Source organism: Nycticebus coucang, chromosome 4, assembly GCF_027406575.1.
Source record: "Nycticebus coucang isolate mNycCou1 chromosome 4, mNycCou1.pri, whole genome shotgun sequence".
NCBI classification, from domain to species: Eukaryota; Metazoa; Chordata; class Mammalia; order Primates; family Lorisidae; genus Nycticebus; species Nycticebus coucang.
This window is the reverse complement of record NC_069783.1, coordinates 85,428,622-85,443,271: the sequence shown is the minus strand read 5'-3', so window position 1 is coordinate 85,443,271 and position 14,650 is coordinate 85,428,622. Positions and strand designations below refer to the sequence as shown.

Below are 14,650 nucleotides of genomic sequence, written 5' to 3'. Positions count from 1 at the left end.
AACTTAATAGGCAGTAGTTCAGTACCCTGCTACATTAAAATGCATTGGTCTTTATATTGACTTATGCATGCCTCATTTCTTAAGAGCATACTGAATTAAGACCTTCTAAATGTTTCATTCCGCTATGCAATCAAATTCATTAATATCCCCACCAATGTCATTAGAAAAGTCTTTGAGCAGGGAGAAGCTGACAAGCTCACAACGGAGGTTGCAAGTCTCCCAAAATTTTAATTTTAGCTTGAAAAAATCTTAAACATCCCACTCACCCTCACCCCTTGCCAAAAGCCAAACCAACTAATAAACAAATATCTCAAACTTTTTCATCATGGTAAGATACTGTTAGTTGTTTCCTTGCTGTGATAAGCTTTCTTCATTTATCTTACTAATGGCTAAATGGGGGCTGGGCACAGTGGGTCATGAGTTCAAGACCAGTCTGAGCAAGAGCCAGACCCCGTCTCTAAAAATAACCAGGTGCTGTGGTGGGCCCCTATAGTCCCAGCCACTTGGGAGGCTAAGGCAAAAGAATAGCTTGAGCCCACCAAGAGTCTGAGGCTTGCTATGAGGTAAGACTCCAAGACACTATACTGAGGGCGACAAAGTGAAACTGTCTCAACAAAAACAACAAAAAAGGCTGAATGTGGCAGCGTGCACAACTAGTCCCTGCTACTTATCCAGAAGTCTGAATCCAACCAGGGTAACACAGCGAGACTCTGTCTCTTAAAAAGACAGCTAACAATTAAAAAATGCCAAAAACCTGAGTATAACTTAGTTTGTCTGTTAGTGATTCTTTCAAGTAAAAATTGCATTTCATGAAAACAAGTGATCGGTTACCTCTTAAACAACATACAATGCTTTGTCTTAAGACAATCATAGGCTAGGTGCCTGTAGTTTAAGCAGCTAGGGCTCCAGCCACATAAACAGGAGCTGGTGGGTTTGAATCCAGCCTGGGCCCCCCAAACAACAATGATAACTACAACCAAAAAGAAAACCAAAAAACAAAAAACAGCTGGGCACTGTGGGGGTACCTGTAGTCCCAGCTACTTGGGAGGCTGAGGCAAGAGAATCGCTTAAGTCCAAGAGTTGGATGGAGGTTGTTGTGAGCTGTGACACAATGGCACTCTACCCAGGGCAACAGCTTGAGACTATCTCAAAAAAAAAGACAATCATACTTTGGCAGGAAACTAAAGTGCTTTACACAAAATTTCTATTTTGTCATAGAAATATTTAAAAAGTGTACTCAAAGGTCAAGATTAATAAAGCTAATAATTTAACATCTCATCAAGAACATTCTTAAGTAAAACAAGTTTTTTGGGTTTTTCTTTTTGATACAGAGTCTCACTTTGTCACCCCTGGTAGAGTGCTGTGGCATCACAGCTCAGAGCAACCGCAAACTCTTGGGCTTAAGTGATTCTCTTGTCTCAGCCTCCCAAGTAGCTAGGACTACAGGCGCTTGCTGCAACCCCCGGCTACTTTTTGGTTATTGTAGTCATTGTTGTTTAGCAGGCCCTGTCCGGGTTTGAACCCACCAGCCCCGGTGCATGTAGCTGGCACCTACACCACTGAGCCAAGTATTTTCTTTTTAAAGAGACAGGGGTCTCATTATGTTGCTCAAACTGGCCTCAAGTGATCACCCCACCTCAGCCCCTTCAGTAGCGGGGATACAGGTGCGTACCACCATACCCAATTAAAACTAGCATTTCTTTTCCTTCTTTCTTTTTTTTTGAGACAGTCTCACTTTGTCACCCTTGGTAGAGGGCCGTGGCATCTTAGCTCACAGCAACCTCAAACTCTTGGGTTCAAGTGATCCTCTTGCCTCAACCTCCCAAGTAGCTGGGACTTACAGGTGTCAGCCATAACACCCGGCTATTTTTTAGAGATGGGGGTCTCGCTCTGGCTTAGGCTGATCTTGAACCTGTGACCTCAGGCAATCCACCTGCCTCGGCCTCCCAAGTGCTGGGATTACAGGCCTGAGCCACTTTGCCCAGCCCTTTTTTTTTTGAAGACAGGGTCTTGTTCTACGTCCCAGGCTAGAGTGCAGTGGCATCATCATAGCTCACCGCAAACCTCAAAATCTTGGGCTTGAGCCTGTCTCCGCCTCTCAAGTAGCTCCAACTATAGACATGTGCTACCAGGTCTCCTCTTCCTCAGGCAGGTCTTAAACTCCTGGCCTCAAGTGATCCTCCAGTCTTGACCTCTCAGAGTGTTAGGATTATAGTCTTAAATCACAAGTATGTGGTGGTGAGGAATACAGCAAGTATCTGCCTCTGCCTCAACTTATGCTAAGTCTCCAGCAAGTCAGCCCATCATTGTTTTTGTACTGTGTAAACATCAACAGTGTAGAAAAGCTCTCGAGATCCCCTGAGGTTCACCAACACCCCACTTTGAGAACCGCTGCCCTAAAACTGTGCCAGCTGTAATGATCTCTTGAAATACCAATAGCATTTTTCTTTAGAAAGACAAAAGTTTTGACTTTAATTATGAAGAACCAGACAAGTTAAAGGTAGGTAACCAATGCATATTTCAATAGCAAACAGAGCCAATATCCATACCTGACACTGAGAGGGGACTCCACAGAGAGCCCCAGGAGGGCACAAGCATCCCGTGTGAAGATGTCACAGATATCAGCCCACTGGTTTGCATCAAGCAGGTGAACATATGGTGAGTTCTCAATCCCTTGTCTGAGATACACAAGGCTTCCCATCAAAACCTGAATGTCTAAATGAAAATGCATTAGCAAAAAAGGCATTAAAGCAGCATTTTTCAACCTTTTCATTTCACGGCATGCTTGAACCTATAGTTCAACTTCTGCGGCACACTTAAATTATGTTGGTTAAAAAAAGGAGTAAAGGGCGGCGCCTGTGGCTCAAGGAGTAGGGCGCCAGTCCCATATGCCGGAGGTGGCGGGTTCAAACCCAGCCCTGGCCAAAAACCACACACACACACACACACACACACACACACACACAAAAAGGAGTAAAACAAAAAAAAATTACTGTGCTTTGAAAGTTTTTCAAAAATAATTTAATGATCTTTAAAATTTTTCGTGGCATACTGGTGTGCCATAGCATATTAATTGAAAATCAGTGCATCAGAGTTGGCTTGTAGGTAATAAGCCAAGAAAGGCAAGAATACCCCACCTAAATGATATAGCCTAACATTAGGTTGGTGGAAAAGTAATTGTGGTTTTTGCACTGTTGAGTTCAAAATATGTCATAAAGCAGGAGACAACTTGCAACATCAATGATGCATTAGGCTCAGGAACTGCCAACAAACGTACAGTACAGTGGTGGTTCCAGAAGTTTTACAAAGGAGATGAGAGCCTTGAAGATGAGGAACTTAGTGATTGGCCATAGGAAGTTGACAATAACCAGTTAAGAGCAATCATCGAAGCTGATCCTCTGACAACTACACATGAAGTTACTGAAGAAGTTGCTGAAGAACTGAACCATTCTACAGTCGTTCAGTATTTGAAGCAAATTGGAAAGGTGAATAAAAGCTTGATAAGCAGGTGACTCATAAGCTGACCAGAACAATCATCATTTTCAAGTGTTGTCTTCTCTTATCTACACAACAATGAACCATTTCTCCATTGGATTGTGACAAACAACAAAAAATGGATTTTATATAACAACCAGTGACAACCAACTCAGTGCCTGGACTGAGAGGAACCTCCAAAGTACTTACTAAAGCCAAACTTGCATCCAAAAAAAGGTCATGTCTTTTGGTCGTTTGGTTGTCTGCTATCAGTCTGATCCACTATAGCTGTCTGAATCTTGGCCAAACCTTTACAAGTATGTTTAGCAAACTGATGAGATGCACTGAAAACTACAATGCCTGCCACTGACACTGGTCAACAGAAAGGGCCTCATTCTTCTCCAGGACAATGCCCAACTGCACGTCACACAACCAACACTTTAGAAATTGAACAAATTGGGCTACAAAGTTTTACCTCATCCACCATATTCCCCTTACCTCTCGCCACCCACTACAACTTCAAGTGTCTAGACAATTTTTTTGTAAGAAAAACATGTCCACAATCAGCAGGATGCAGAAAATACTTTCTAAGTGTTTGTAGAATCCTGAAGCACAGATTTTTTTTTTTTTATGCTACAGGAGAAACAAACTTATTTCTTATTGGCAACAATGTGTTGACTGTAATGGGACCTATTTTGATTAATATTGATGTGTTGGAGCCTAGTTATAATGATTTTAAATTCATGGTCCGAAACTGCAATTACTTTTGCACCAACCTGATACATTAACAATGTCTTGAAATTCTGGTCCTTAAGCTTGGCTTCTTCCCCTACCCCGAAGTAAAGACAATGGAGAGAAGGGAAGAAAAACAAAGCACAGAAAACATTGAACTTATATTTTTTAGTTCTTATCCACAGTACACACAGTATTATTACCATTTCTAGAAGAATAACAATTATGTCATCCCACATCTTTGATGCAGGCTACCTAGCGCTCCTACCCTGACAAGTGGGGTGAACACCTGCCACCCTGTCCCTCAGACATTTTGTCATGGCAATAACAGCAGCATAAAGTAAGATAAGGCTGGGGAAAGAGTAGTGCACACCTCAATCCTCCTCATGTCTCCCCTTAGTTTAATATGGAATCTCCAAATCTGCAGTCTTTTTTGACTTCTCACTTTAGAGGCTTTAAAGTTTCATTTTTGTTCTAAAGCCAGTCAGAGATTTTTAAGTGATTACCATCTATAATTGTTTTAGTTTATTAGCTAATATGTATTAGATATAGTTAAGATAAATTACAGCCCTGTTCCAAACATTAAAAACATCCGACTACAGACTTACCTTTTTGATGATTTAGGGCAAATGGCTGAAAATTTTTAGCATACTGTAATGCCTCTCGCTGATTTGTAGTTCCACCCATTAACAAGCTAATGAAATACAGTCTGTGTAGCTTAAATTCTAAGGAGCTGTTTTGCGCTATTAGCATTTCTCGGTTCGATACTGCCCACCTAAAGAAAAAGCAAACAGGATTTTAACAATAATCAAGAACATAAGCAAGGTGTGTTAAAAATTGTTTGAAACCTAGTAACACAAAAAAGGGGTTTTGCCTGCCATCTTGTGGAGGACTGTCATAACATCAATCCCCAGGCTAAGAATTTGTAAAGTAAGTAAATAATACCAACTATACCTAAAGAGGCCCTTTCAGTCAGTAAAAGAAAGAAAACATATTAAGTTAGGTGACAATTACATATTTATGAATGTTTTAAAACTAGACGAGAATGACTCTGACACATCACATTATACTGGACTTGGACTATACAAGGCCACACTATGAAGCAAGTATTAGCCTAAATTGCCTAAATCCACTGATCTTTTCCTGTTAAAATGGCCTGTTTATACATGAATAAACGGTTCTGAAGGGGAACCATTGTGCTACTCACATTGTGTTTAAAAACAGAAAACACAGGTATTTCCCCTCAAGGTGCTTTTAGTCTAATGAAGAAAAGATAAAGCTAGACAAATATACAGTTTATCTTACTGTGCCAAAATGATTTGTACAAATCTAGTACTAATAAGGAAAAAAACAAGATTCAATTTTGAATGATCTGTGGGTTGAGACCCACAGGAACTGTATTAAAGGGCCGTATAGTGACGCAAGTTTCTACAGAATAAAACAGCTGATACAACCAATCTTGAGCTGGGACCACCAGGTCTGATGAGGACTGAAACAGAAAAGTATACTGAAAAGCTAACTGTTAAAATAAAATTTTGTGGGAGGAGGGAGGGGAAGAGGGAGCAGGGAGGGGCTTGGTGTGCTCCCACGTAACAGGTACAATGTTAAGGGTATATGGCACAACCTCCTGGGAGTGAGGCACAACTCTAACAGGGAGTTTACTGTAAACTAATTGTCCCCTCATATTTATCTGAAATTTAAAAAAACACATGCAAACTAGAAAAAACATCAAATTTTGCAATACAGTGATAAGGAAGCACTACTTTATTTCTCTAAAACATATTAAAATACAGAAGCTATTAATATCACATTATATGAAGAATTTAACTATCATCATGTAATCCAATTTACCAAAGACCTCTGGAATCTTAATTGAGTATAAACGTAAAATCTGAGTAATTCCATAAACCACAAGAGTAAAATCTTTCAAGTTATTGGTAACGAATCAGTTGACTGGACTGAACTTTACAGAGCTGCACCATTGGAAAAGGATCCTGCCTTTTTCCAAAAGAGCCGCAACTGCAGATAAACATTCTAATTTAACTTGTTAAGTAAGGCATTTATATCTTAAGAGTCAATTCATGAAGATTCTCTGACCTCAAGGTGATTTTTAAAATATTAAATGTCTGGACCTTGGAAACATTTACTAAAACTGTGGATCCTTGCTTGGCAATAAGGTGAGTACTGTCAAGTTGGTATGCCAAGTCTGATAAACTTGCTCACACCAACAGTTATCAATAGTACTGTGTTTCTGCCATCTCTAGTCTATCAGGCATCTTAACAGACTTCAGTTCCAAGGAGAGCATTTAAACAGGTCTCTTTCCAATATCCCAAATCTCCTACCCATAAAAGCATGAATATGTTTTCCTACTAACAAGTAAGGAAAGGCAGTGAGCTTTTTCTTTTTTGTTTCTGGTGTATGTTCAAGAGTTTGTAAAGTCAAAAAAGTGAGCAAAATAGAGTAACTACAAATTTTAACAAAAGATAAAAGCCAGGCAGGATGTGGTGGCTCACCCCTGTAATCCTAGCACTCTGAGAGGCCTAAGCGGGTGGATTGCCTGAGCTCACAGGTTTGAGATCAGCCTGAGCAAGAACAAGACCCCCATCTCAAAAAAAAAGTCAGGCATTATGGTACGTGCCTGTAGTCCCAGCTACTCAGGAGGCTGAGGCAAGAGAATCACTTAAGCCCAAGAGATTGAGGTTGCTGTGAGCCATGATGCCAGAGCACTCTACTGAGGGCAACAAAGTGAGACTCTGTTTCAAAAAAAAAAAAAAAAAGATAAAAGCCAACAGAAAGGCTCGGCACCTATGGCTTAAGTGGCTAAGGCACCAGCCACATATACCTGAGCTGGGGGGTTCGAATCCAGCCCAGGCCCGCCAAACAACAATGCCAGCTGCAACCAAAAAATAGCCAGGCGTTGTGGCAGGCACCTGTAGTCCCAGCTACTTGGGAGGTGGAGGCAGGAGAATGGCTTGAGCCCAGGAGTTGGAGGTTGTTGTGAGCTGTGATGCCACAGCACTCTACCCAGGGCGACAGCTTGAGGCTCTGTCTCAAAAAAAAAAAAAGCCAACAGAAAAAAAGGCTAAGACCATAAGCAAATGATTCACAAAAGAAGAAAACAATCTCATTTTCATAGGCAAATGTTCACAATATAGTATTAAAAGGGGGAAAAGTGTGATATATAAAAAAATTACTTTATCAGTATTTTTAACAGTGATGATACCAAGAAGGCATTATTTATCAACTGCTATAGCACGAGCCTTCAGAACAAGGCCACCAACTATTAGACCAGCACTAGGGGACTGAAACCACTGGAAGACATATTAATAAATACCAGCCACACAGCAGTCTACATTACAGTTGTTTTTATAATATTCTATGCTAGCCTATGTTTTTCAATTTCTGTAAATTAACATGTATTGCTTTTATACTTGAAAATAAAACAAAATTTCTTAACTTTCCATTTTCATGAAAGGGCCAGAGTAGCACCAAATTACTTTTCCTAAAAGTAATCCAAGTTATGAATTACAAATTCAAGCTTTTGAAGCAATGAGTATTTGTAACTCCATTTAACTTAAAGAGGCATTTTAGACAACATAATTTTTCATTTACTACTTTATTTTTATTTATTATACTTTCAAATTTTGCTATGAACATGGCCATAAAATAATCAGAAAAAATATCAGCATTGCTTGATTCTTCCCTACTCCTTGTCAAGAAATGTTTATAAAGGTAAATAGCTACCCTTATAAAAAGAAGGGTGGGGAGGATACCACAAAACTGAAATTCATAGAAAGCTAGTTTTATATTCCATTAAGTCTAAATATTGGCAGTGAGGTGGCTCAAGTCTGTAATCCTAGATCTCTGGGAGGCCAAGGCAGGTGGATTGCCTGAGCTCACCAGTTCAAGACCAGCCTGACCCAGAGGAAGACCTGGTCTCTAAAAAAATAGCCAGGCATTATGGAGGGAGCCTATATAGTCCCAGCTACTGAGGCAAGATAATCACTTGAGCCCAAGAATTGGAGGTTGCTGTGAACTATAGCGCAATAGCACTCTTACCCAGGGGTAACAAAGCGAAACTCTGTCTCAAATCAAAAACAAAAAAGACTAAATATCATAAGGCAAGGGACTGCTAACCTTCTTCCTCCCTAGGAAAATGTCATTTTCTAAGCTAAGGTTGATATACTCCATTTTTACTCCTACAAACATTTGGGCATAAAGGTAACTCTCTTGCCTAATAGGTCTTTTTCACACCCTTCCATAGAATTGTACCCAGAAACTCACATTTCTATTTTTTTGACCTCACTTCATTGGCCAGATAAGCACAGGTTTTATTTAAAGTCACTCTTTGCAGTTGCCTCTTAATAAGATAGTCAATTTATCTTTAACTCTATAGCCACTTCATAATCCTATGACTTTCACTAAGTTTTGATGGGGTTGCCTTCTGTGATAAACATTATAACATCTGCCTTTACCTATCCCTTTGGAATCTGGATACAAAAGTCACAGCAGCATTCTTATCCACACTACTAGTCTCCCCAGACAGCTTGTGACAACAAAAAATGATGAAAACATCTTTAACTGAGTAAAGTTCTTCAATATCCCTTTAATCACCATTTTCTTTCAATGAGACTACTATTATGACTGTAACACTCTGGCCTTAATGTTAGCTGAACCGATTGGGATTTTTACACATCCGATTTCACTTTCAGCAATTTATCCTTGTTCCATTTTTGTAAAATGTCACCCTGATTTGTCACTAAGAGATAAAGGGTCAATACAACCACAATGTGCTGATATGCAGGTGGACTGAACAGCAGATGCAGTGAACAATCACCGACAGACTCAGGAAGAAGGGGCATGACTGGTCATGACCATGATGCACACCTGTTACTTAAGTGGTGACTGTGGACTGAAGAGCCAGAAGAGAAGTTTCCACTTAATATACCACAGTTAATATACCTCAGTGACCGAAATCGGAACCATGTTGTTGGAGGTCTGGTATTATTTAATTAAATGGTGGTAAATTAAATTTATGCAAGTTGGAACCATGCAGACAGGACTACCATGGGCTCAATAGCAAAGACAAACAGGAGAGAAAGAACACAAGAATCTCAGAGATAGGTTTCTTTCCCAGAATGGTACTATGAAGAAAGAGGCAAATTTCAAGGAACTGAGCAAGTCAGGGTATGTATGGCCCATTATCAAGAATCTTAAAGGGCGGCGCCTGTGGCTCTAGGGAGTAGGGTGCTGGCCCCACATACCAGGTGGTGGGTCCAAACCCCGCCCCAGCCAAAAGCTGCAAAAAAAAAAAAAAAAAAAAAAAAAAAGACTAGTTTTCTATTTCTTACCAAGATTCCTATGCCCTCTCCCTCCTGTCCACTTTCTTTTTTAAGAGAAAAGCAGGTTGGGCTGGAAAACTAAAAGGTTTGTGCCAGGAGGAAAAATTTATATAACCCAGGGATGAGAAAGCAATGTTTGGTCAGTAGCATAAATCAAAAGCGTTTGTCATGTGATATAAAGAGATAAAGAAGGAAAACAACAGGCTGAGAACAGAAAATGGAGGCAGAGGAAGACGTAGGCCAAAAAAACCATGCAAACATATTTGGATAACCTAAATCTGTAATAGCAACTGGCGATTGCCAACAACAGTGACGTGTCCTGTTATTTAAAGCTGGTCCAGGTAGGAAACTTGTTCCCTCTGTGAAATTAGAAGCTGTGATACTTCTCCCAATATTAAGTGCTAGTTAATTTTTATACAAGTACAATCAAACACAAATTGAGTAGCTGCAAATAGGGTTGAATAATTCAAGACCCAGACTCAATTACATTTTCTATAGCTTTCCTAATAATCTCTCCATCTGCAGGATTCTAGATGTTCTTTATTTTAACTTCTCACATGGCTCACATCCCAATCTATTCACACCCGCATAGTCTGTGGTCTCCGAAGGAAGGGGCTCTGTCTTGCTCAACTATCTTGGCACTATTTTGAATGGAGTAGAGTGATAAAAAGCACAAGTCTGCAGAACTTAAATCCTGGTACTGCAATGTGGATTGGGGCAATCTGCTAATTAATTCTATAAATTCTGTTTCTTTACTAAAAAATGGGAGCACCTCAAAGTGCTGCTGGGCATTAAGACGGCTGGGCTAGTTGTGGCTCAGTGCCTGTGGCTCAAGGGGCTAAGGTGCCAGCCACATACACCTGAGCTGGTGGGTTCGAATCCAGCCTGGGCCCACCAAACAATAATGCCAGCTGCAACCAAAAAATAGCCAGTGGTTGTGGCGGGCGCCTGTAGTCCTAGCTACTTGGGAGGTGGAGGGAGGAGAATCGCTTGAGCCCAGGAGTTGGAGGTTGCTGTGAGCTGTGATGCCACAGCACTCTACCAAGGGCAACAGCTTGAGGCTCTGTCTCAAAAAAAAAAAAAAAAAATTAGAGGGCTAGTTGTATCATTGAGCACAGAAACTGATGCAAGACATTCAATAATAAGTTGTTCAATGAATGTTTACTGAATGAAGTAATACTTTTTCAAAATCATTTTTACTCAGAAAATTATAGTAAGATGACCACCCTGTAACAAACTGGTCAACATACAGAGATAGTCATAAGCCTACGGTACTGATTTGTACGTGTGGTACGAGTAATTAAAATTAGGTCAACTTTAGGAAGTAGGTCAATGTAGGGAGGTGGTCAACTATGGAGATTTTACTATATATCTAAAAGAGTTACTGGGGCAATTCCATATAATAGTCAGAGCTACTTTTTCACAGTATATATTTGCATATTAGCTAATCCCCTTCAAAATTTTTAAAAAAATTTTCTTAGCTAGAAAAGCTCACATCAAATACTTAGCTATATGACCCACTGAGCAGGAATAAGGAGAAACATTTACAACCTTCATTAATCTGATGATGACCAAATCTAACACTTCAAAGTACATGAAACTACAAAAGCACAAAACTAAATACTGGCACCAAAAACTTAACCCATTACCTGTAAGACATTGGGAACCATATAGCCAGAAGTAACCCCCCCCCAAAATATTTTAGGCTTTTAAAGTAAGAAATGTTCAATTTCCTTAAGTACTAGGTTTGACACTGACATTTCACTTTGACGCTTTTTTTATTGTGAAGGTACATCCTCATTCTTTCAAACACACATTTTGACGTGTGATTATTTCTCAAATTTTTTTTTTAGAGAATTTTTGTGAAACCACGGATAAATAAAAAATTCATGTTATTTTTTAATATGAGTTGCACCATAAACCAAGGCAGTACACACAGCTCAAAGTCATCAAGGAAATGTTTGAGAAGGACATGGCTAATGAATGCATAGGACAACAATGGTTTGAGAAGTTCCACTCTTGAAAATGAGCCTTGTGGGTGGCCTTGAGACCAAGATGGGCATAATGAGCTGAAAGTTGTAGTGGAAGTGAATCCATTTCAACCTACATATGAATTAGCAGCAAAGTTTGATCTTACTATTCCAACAATCTTAGACCAAGATAAAGAAGCTGGATAGATGGGTTATGCATGAATTAAATGTGTCAGAAAATAAATTGTCTCGGAAGTTTGCCTTTCTTTGTTTTCACAATGTAACGGTTACATATGTTACATGTGATGAAAAATGGATTCTTTTTGACAATCACAGCACTCATTTGGCACAATGGCTGGATAAAGACAAAGTGTGGAATCATAGTCCAAACCTAAATATTCATCAAAAAAAGCTAATGGTATCTGTTTGGTGGCCCAACACTGGTATTATCCACTACAGCTTCATGAAATCTGGTCAACTAATTGCAGCGATGCCCACGCCAACCAACTGAAACAAAATGAGGAGGATACATGTGATTAAGCAGCCAAGATTGGTCAAAAGACAAAGGCTAGTTCTCTTGTAAGATAATGCTTTCGCACAAACAATGCTGCCCCAACTACAGAAGGTAGACTTGGAAACTGTGTCATCCACTGTATTCACAGACCTTGCACCAACTATCACTTCTTCTAGGCTTTGGACTGCTTCTTAGAAGGAAAAAACATTCAATTCTGAACCAGCTGTAGGTGTGCTTTCATTGCCACTCGCTCTCCAGGCTTCTTCATTGCTGGTATACACTGTTAAGATGCAAAATTGTCGATAGTTTTGGTTCACACTATGCTAACTGTACTGATTCTTGTTTGAGATATAATAAACTACACATCTGATTTGAAATTGGACATTTCATATTTAATGACCTTAGTAAGGGAATATTCCTAGAATATGCTGTGTTCTAGATAATGGTATTTTCCACAGAAAACATCTAATTTTAATTTTTTTTTTTTTTTTTTGAGATAGAGTCTAACTACGTTCCCCTCCATAGAGTGCCATAGTGTTATAGCTCACAGCAACCTCAAATACTTGGGCTTAAGCAATTCTCTCGCCTTAGCATCCTGAGTAGCTGGGACTACAGGCGCCCGCCACAACGCCCAGCTGTTTTTTGGTTGTAGTTGTCATTGTTGTTTGGCAGGCCCAGGCTGGGCTCAAACCTGCCAGCTCTGGTGTATGTGGCTAGAGCCCTAGCCGCTTGAGCTACAGACCCCGAGCCCTAATTTTTAAAAGAACCACTACCATTATACCAACCAACAAACTAAAAATTCACTTAAATTGTTAACTCTCCTGTGATTTTTAACAAACTTCTATTCCCAAATCTCCAATGTAGACAATGAGAACATTGTCACTTTTGGAACGATTCTGTTTAGAGAAACACTGCAGACCCAGAAGTGACACTTGGTAAAGTCACCAGTGTCACAAGGATCACTGTTCACTGTTACCACATTCTCCTAAAATATGGTAATTCTCTCCGAAATGTCTCCACAGACCTTTTGCGCCTCTTCCATAGAGAAACCCCCAAACACTAGCAATTACTGAGGTAGTAAGTTAGAAGCACCCTACATCTACACAATTCCAACAGAAACATTAGCATTAATTGTCCTAATTGTCAGGCCTCTAAAAAGTCTTGGCACACTGTTAGCTCCATATTTAGAATTTCCCTATCATTCCAAAAATAACTGATGTAAGATTTCATTTTCGTAGTCAGCTGTTCTCTCTAGGAACCTAACTGACAACATTCATCTGTTTATCTCTCTCCTCTTAACAACTGTGCCAACGTGGATGGGTGTCTATTTTTGGTAATACTGAAAAAAATCCTTCTTGCTAAGTTCCACAGCACACTCCACTTTCATAGCATTTTTGAAGACTTACAAATACCTTCTAGCTTCCATTGAGTCCATACTCTTGGGGGTTAAAAGCTGAAGTTCAGGGCAATGAATGACATTTATTTACTCCACAGGTATGGACTTGGCAGGATGTTACTAGTAAAATGAATCAAATGCTTAATGGCAAATATCACAAAAATCAAAGTTTGGTAAAAAAAAGTTAAGAGCCCTATAATTTTGTTTTAGAGACTGAAAAGAATACATAACATTTCATTCTGAGATATTTTCAAATAGTCATTTCTTAGTTATGGGCTGAGTCCCTCACTGGAACTATTAATACTAATATTTTACTCATTTCAGTGTTGTTGTAAGTCTTTGTCCTTCTTACATGCTATTTAAGAAGCCAAAAAATCATAGTATTATAAATTTAAATCTACTCACAATATAAACATACAATTTTACAGCAGGTTCACAGTAATGTGGAGATTTTAGTAAGAGTGTCCAAAAGCTACACATGGCAAGTAGTCACACTGGACAGCACAATTTTACAGATTACTGATTTTTAAAAGTACTTAAATGTGACATTGCCTTATTTACTGCTGGTTTCCAACAATAAAAGTAAGAGATTTCATAAACCTCCAGTAACAGATCTGTAACTACCTAAGCACAAACTCCAGGATCTGTCCTCTCAGGCTCCCTTCTCTTTATCAGTATATACATTCAGCCTCCTTGCTAGATTAGTTCCTTATGCTTTTAAATAATCTCAGGGACAATTTAAACCCCCCCCCCTTTTTTTAAAAAGGAAGAGTCTCAATATCTCTCATCATAGTCATTTCTAATATTGCTCAGGTTCTTCATGAGGATGTATTCAGGTAATGGCTATTCTTTCTTCTGAGAGATACAGTCTTGAAGATTCTTACAAACTTTCACCAACAACAAAGGTAAAGCAGACAACAGAAAATAGTGTAATCTACTCAAATATTTCTTCTTGTCTAGACTTTCTATTCTAATGTGCCCCCCCTTTTCTGCATCCTTCCCAATGGACACGTATTTTCCATTTTTCGATTAGCTTTTCTTTAACAGAGGGTACCCTTTTTCCACCAGACTTTGTGTATCAACAGAGGAAGTTAAATGTTATCCATCAACTCTTTTTTCTTCTGCCTTTTCTTAATTAAAACCAAAAGGAAGGAAGAGAGGGAGGGGGGAAAAAATAACTCTGAAAAATAACCTAACTTGCTGTGAGCCTTCATTGCTCTT

At 39.3% G+C, this 14,650-nt stretch overlaps 1 protein-coding gene across 1 annotated transcript in view; it reads right to left on the bottom strand.

Annotated features, from left to right (window-relative positions):
* The window catches only part of RMND5A (required for meiotic nuclear division 5 homolog A), a 76,621-nt gene that overhangs the window by 11,254 nt on the left and 50,717 nt on the right, over positions 1–14,650 (bottom strand). The window contains exons 5-6 of the mRNA XM_053588094.1: positions 4,815–4,981; positions 2,550–2,715 (exon numbers count right to left, since the gene is read on the bottom strand). Coding sequence (XP_053444069.1) covers positions 2,550–2,715; positions 4,815–4,981 — 333 coding nt within the window. The remainder of the gene's footprint in view (positions 1–2,549; positions 2,716–4,814; positions 4,982–14,650) is intronic.